Consider the following 6045-nt stretch of genomic DNA (forward strand, 5'->3'; position numbering starts at 1 on the left):
ACCAGCAGCGTTTGAAATGGCTTTTGACAGCTGTTGCATACATCTGGCAAAGTTATGGCTACGGTATCGCTGGTATTATTGCCTTCATCTAACTTGTGGGATTTTGGAGCATAATTTTGAATCTGTACATTACTGGTTGTAGCTGCAAGCTTTGTTCTTTTCTGGTTTTCTGTGGCCTGTGTACATATGGTTTTACTTGTTGTGGGAGAATCTGTTTCTGTGTCGTGTAAATCATTTCCAATGAGCTGAAACATTTGTGCTAAAGACCTAGGAGTCGTATACGTGCCAGTCTTATATGCATCCACCAAAACAATTGTTTTGTTAACATCAACGTTAGAAACAGGAATGAGGCTTTCAAAATGATGGCCATTGTATGCCAACACCAATGGAACATCAGTATCTTCCATTTGCTGGATCTATTGCATCTGCAGATATCTACATATATTGGACTATGAGGTTGAGCAGTTGTTGTTTTCCAAGGTGTGTTGAAAACAAGGATATCTTTCTTAGTAGTATGAGCACAACTAAGGATAGCCATATCACCAAAATAGTCAAGGTCATATTGGTTAGTTGTTTGCAAAGTTTGCCATGCTTCTCTCCACTGCTGTTCTGTATATATGTTTGGATAGTATGGAGATGCCTTAATTTTCTGTTCACCTACAGTATTCCAGACCTTTCTATAGTGCTCAGGCCTTTCTGGCAAATGTTCTGCAAAACATTGTCTTGCATTTATGTTATCAATAATAGATTCATATAAGCAATTACCATTGGCCTTGTTTGGATTGCCACTTCTAAGTTGGATACCATGCTGCTCTGCTATGCTAATTGCCGTCTCAAATATTGAGTTGCCTCCACCTACACCTCCTCTTATGTGGTTCTTGGCCTTTTTTATGGCAAGTACTGCAGCTGGCCTGCTGTTTATTTCTTTTTGTTTGTTTTCAGTATCAGCATGAGCTACTGTCTGTAAGCACACTGTCTTGTTATGGTCTGAATCTCCCCCACTTGTGTCATGCACAGAAGGCCTCCCCCCTTTGTTGTACAGTGTATTTGATGTCTTACTTGGCAATGATTTCACCCCATTTGGCTTACAAGTTATTGGCAATGTGTTGTCATCACACAGTTCTGCAATACTAAACGTATTGGGACATTCAAAAGTGCGCTGGAAGGGAACACAAATTACTTACCATCACCCAGCTATGTACCCCATTTATGTGTTGTGTATCCTGAAGCCCTTTGCCTACTTCTGAAGGCATGTGACCCTCTTCCCCCTGACCAACACCACTTCCTTCATCTGTACCAAACTTCTGTTTCTGTACTAGTTGACTAGCCAACTCCTGTTTCAGTACTCTCTCAGTAGGCAACTCCTGCTTCTGTTCTGTCTGTGTAACACTGGTGTGTATGTTTCCCATCTTTCTCCTCCTTACTACCTTGTCCCTAACATCTTGCTGTTCTACAACTTCTCTGACCCTGTCAACTACTACCAGAGGCCTACAACCCACATGACGTGAACCAGCACCACTTAGCTTTTTGATGTGCAGAGATTTCTTCTCAGCCACAGACTTGGGTGCTGGGTCATGGACCGACTTGGCGTTCTGGCGGTAGGCCGAAGGGTAACATAGGACGTATGTGTCAAAGATGCGTTCCATCCTACCCCCACTGAGAATTCGCTGTAAAGACAAGTTGATGTTAGGAGTTAATTACGTTGAATACTTACGGCCTACTTTTTAGAAAATGTCATTGAACAGTTCTACAAAGTGTATACATCAACACAAACGTACTTGCTGTATGTCAACAAACAGTCCTTTGGCAGCATGCTGACGTATACAATGACGCCGGTCCCGAACCTGCATCCTTACATCTACAAACAAGGACAAATAACGTGAGTTAAATGAAATATGGGTCTCCAACGTAACAGTAACACATTGGGACACAGACACATTGGCATGCAAGAATTACCTGGAACAGTAGGCAGCAGGTGTGTCCATTGGTCATGGTCGACATACTTCATTTTAACAGCTGCACGAAAGAACATACAGACGTATGGGTTTAGAAAAAAAAAAAAAAAAAAGCAGAGACAGAACATTGTTCAAATATTGGACACCACGAACACTGGACAATTTTATGTAACACACAGAGCAGTTATTACCTGGAAAGGGCCCGATAGGATGTTGCTGAGCGCTGAGATGGAGCAACACACTGTGGCTGTGATGAAGTACCATGCTTCTTCTTGTTTTTGTGGAAGCATCGTTTGAGTGTAGGATGCACTCTAAGTGGCACAGGATTGACAGGGGTGTGCAGGATGCTGTATGAAGTGTTCCAAATGAAGTCCGCAAGGAGAGACATACCTTTGTCATCACTTAGGTGTACCAAATCTTGACACCAGAGATGCCTTAAATAAAAAGTAATGACAATAATAAAGTCCCAGACAAACATGCATAAGAATGTACTATGTACTCCAAGAACAGTGATGTTGTATCCACAACTTCTTGGAACATACCTTTTGGATGGCTGGAAAACATAATTTGTTGAGAAATACCGCACCCCCATCTTTGCTGCAACTCGGTGATATTCCTGCTTTAGCAGAAGCTGGTACTCCAGTGTTGCATGTACATGTCGTATGGGGAAATCCACCACAAACACCTACAAATAACAAATTGCTATTAGCATTAAAACAAAACCTACTTAATTTCTGTGACTATTACTAGTCCCTTTGTGAACACATAACATTTTACTGAAGGACAGTATTGCCTTTGTCTGAGTGTTTATGATTTCACACATACCTTGTTTGGCCAGTGTTGCAATGCAACACTGAGGAGAGTCCCAAAGGCCCTGGCAGCCTCCTCAATAGTGCGACTTGAGGTCATGTTGTTCCCTGGAGCAAGCAGGCACACTGCATCTGGAGTACGTGGAGTATCACCAAGATGGGAGATCTCCAAACGCAACGCTGTTGCATCTCCTCCAGGTGTGGCCATAAAACCAAAGGACAGCTGACCCTCTGGCATGTTCACAACTCCATCAGCAAAAGATCTGAGATGTGAATCGCCAACAACGAACACAAACTGCATAAAGAAAACACAAATCAAATATGTTAATAAATACGCTAATGAATGTTGTTACAACACCAAGTGATGTAACAACCTTGCATGTATCCAATTATGTCGTATGACATACTATACAGTACATAACATAGTATTAGATTCTATAGACTACATAAGGAACTTTTGCATACATCACCTCTTTCGCATTGGCGTGACAATTGTCAGGAAACACAGTCTTGTGCTGATGCCCAGTGATGTCTGACACAGGCCATCGGCGGACTTTATGACGTGAGCCACACCCTGCCATGGCTTAACAGGAAGAACTATATTAAATTGATGCCACATAAAAAAAACATAGCATTACTGCTGCTACCTGTTGTTTGCACATCAAAGTCATTCACACATGGTACAATGTTACATGTTCACACTGTGATGATGTGTTTGCCATGAACATGAAGGCCACTTAGTCCTTCCATTCATCTGATAATGTGCATTACAGCCTTTTTTTAAATACAGAGCAAACAACAACTTTCACCACTTAGCGCACATGCCAAATCTGGCCAATCCTTGGCCATTTAGGGGGTACCCTATTTAAAGCTTTATAACCCCAGATGTGAACACCACAGACACTTGAAAAATGGCTTAAATAAAGGAAGACGTTTATACCATTTACAATACTAGCTGAGATTACTTTATATTCATAATTCTTAATGAAATAAAGTGCCACAAATGCAACTGTCTAGGCAAAAAATCTAAAATGAGTTTGCTGTTTTGTAGTCTACAAAGAAATACTGGGAGATTGCATATATGCAGCAGGTTAAAGTATACCGAAAACTTCTTGATCACAAGTTCATAAAACGTAAAGGGATATGTAGAATTACTACAGGGTTGGGTCCGTTTCCGGTTTTACCCGTCCGGTCCGATGAACGAGCTTAAACCGGTTTGATTTCATGCAAACTGACTGAACCGGCATTTGTCATTATGAGACGTTCTGGCAAATGAAAAAGTAGACTACATGAGCAACCTGTGCCGATGGTCGCTAAATACAACTTGTATTGCATTAGTAATAAGCAATATGACAACGTGATTAATGTAATATTAAGATTGTTTATAAACGGAGCCACTAGTGTCTGAGTGCAAAAAAACACTGACAGGCTGTGTGCAATTTAGTGCCGAGGCCGGCAACAAGGAGATCAAGTTTTATTATACAACGGGTTGGCTACTGGGTTGAATACTCCATTCTGATTGGTCCAAGGGTGGGCATTATTTCTCAGTAAAGGGACAGGCTCGGCCGAACAGAAAATCAATGCGCTACAAAATCCAGCATTCTAAATGATTTAAACAGCAACAGTATGGCTACTCGTGGCTACAGACGCATTTTCATGCGCATGTTTGTGAACGATTGCGTTTATAGTAACTGCTGCTTTGAATACAATTCAATAGTTAGCTAGCTAGCTAGCCGGGATAACAAGCATGTTGAGACCATTCTGACCTAAAACCAGAAAGAATTTTAATATCAGCTACCTGACGCGAACCTATCATAAAGCTAGCTGGCATTCAAAACCCGTTTCAGAGGGTCTTAGAAAAACACTATGTCTACACTGCGCGACCACACCATTTAAAAAGCAAGACAGTGCTAGGGAGATTAATTTGATTGACTTATGGTTTCATGCAGTTTTATTAAATAATGTAATGACAAAAATTACCTAAATTGGTGCTAATCGTATGGTATAAAACGAGAAGGAAGTATTTTTTCTTGATAGATTAATTGTTTTCGTAGAATTAACGACCAGCGGTTTTTGGTTAACAACGGAGGAAATAGAAACCAACCAGAGTTTTTGCATAACAACATTCCAAATAGAAATTCCAACTAGCGTTTTGCTTGACAATGGTAAAGCCTCTACACTCTCATTCGTGTGCTCTTGTTATGTTCCACTCGGGAGCGGCTGAGTCACGTGCGACACCTAGTGGTAAAATTCGGTATTACCGGTCAGATCTGGTATTTGGCTTAATAGCAAAGCGCTTTGAAAATTTTTACATTTTACATTTTTTACCAACCCTAATTACTACACATCTAAGATGCAAAAACTAAGCAGTGTACCCAGCGTGTCCAAAATGTCTGAAGTATGCATTGCTGTAGCCTAAATCACAACAAATTCCCAGATTTCACTACAAATCAACTTTACTGGAGGAACTCACTGTGCATCATTTTCAAGTGGTAATTACAAGCTTTCTGTCGGTACAGTGGTCTAAAATTGCTAGGGGTCCAGAAACAAATCCAAAATCAAAACAAATCCAAAGAAAATTGCTGGTTACGCTGACCTATAAAACGCTATTCTAAAAGAAAAATTACACGTTATACATCGTTAGAAAGCCTATGCTCTCACCTAGTGAAGAAATGAATTGTCAATCATCCAGACTACTAAAAAAGGGGACAACGCCGTAAAGAACGCGTGTGGCATTAAGCACAGCTATTTTGGAAGGTACCCAGGCAACGGATTTCACAAACGGATTGTCCAAGACAATATATTAGACCACACAGAATCAAAAGGAACATCTCTATGCGTAAAACCAATGGTAAGGTTGTATAAGCATACGGTATTTAGTCGCAGATATCGACTGTAGAAAGACTTGTATCTGAACAGATTTGCCCTGACAAGAACAAAAAACATGATGTAACAGGCCAATATACAGATTGTAACTGTTTGCTATAAATGTTGTTAACAGTTATTTGTGGCATGTGAATGCATTCAGTCACCTCGGATGTCAAGACATCAAAGTGAATGTTCGCATAAAAACATAATGAATGTGTTCGGGAGGCTATACAACTTTTTGGTAATTTGTATTTGTTCTAATACTGTAGCTTATTCTTCTGCCTAGTTGGCTTTGCAGAGGTTAGGTCAGAATAGTGTTCATTGTGTGAACTAAACTGTGTTCTTGGCTAGAAATAGCTGTACAAAATAAGTATTCTATCTTATTGAACCTGTGTTTTGTAGTTGTCCATGAC

General features: G+C 40.4%; 1 protein-coding gene across 2 annotated transcripts; it reads right to left on the minus strand.

Annotated features, from left to right (window-relative positions):
• Nucleotides 1-493: 493 nt before the first annotated feature.
• LOC118232399 lies at nucleotides 494-3428 on the minus strand. 2 transcript variants are annotated; one of them, XR_004766279.1, is made up of 7 exons: nucleotides 3235-3425; nucleotides 2781-3059; nucleotides 2498-2640; nucleotides 2147-2389; nucleotides 1957-2016; nucleotides 1779-1858; nucleotides 494-1667 (listed from the first exon to the last, which is right to left on the minus strand). XR_004766279.1 is itself a non-coding variant. In XM_035427362.1 (5 exons), the coding sequence occupies exons 1-5, from the start codon at nucleotides 3343-3345 to the stop codon at nucleotides 2010-2012; spliced, it is 783 nt and encodes a 260-aa protein (XP_035283253.1). In that variant the 5' UTR covers nucleotides 3346-3428; the 3' UTR covers nucleotides 1870-2009. The 2 variants fall into 2 exon arrangements, 1 of the variants encoding a protein (XP_035283253.1); XM_035427362.1 differs by lacking the exons at nucleotides 494-1667; nucleotides 1779-1858 and having other exon boundaries at nucleotides 1870-2016; nucleotides 3235-3428.
• Nucleotides 3429-6045: the final 2617 nt, after the last annotated feature.

This window comes from Anguilla anguilla, chromosome 7 (genome assembly GCF_013347855.1).
Source record: "Anguilla anguilla isolate fAngAng1 chromosome 7, fAngAng1.pri, whole genome shotgun sequence".
NCBI lineage: Eukaryota > Metazoa > Chordata > Actinopteri > Anguilliformes > Anguillidae > Anguilla > Anguilla anguilla.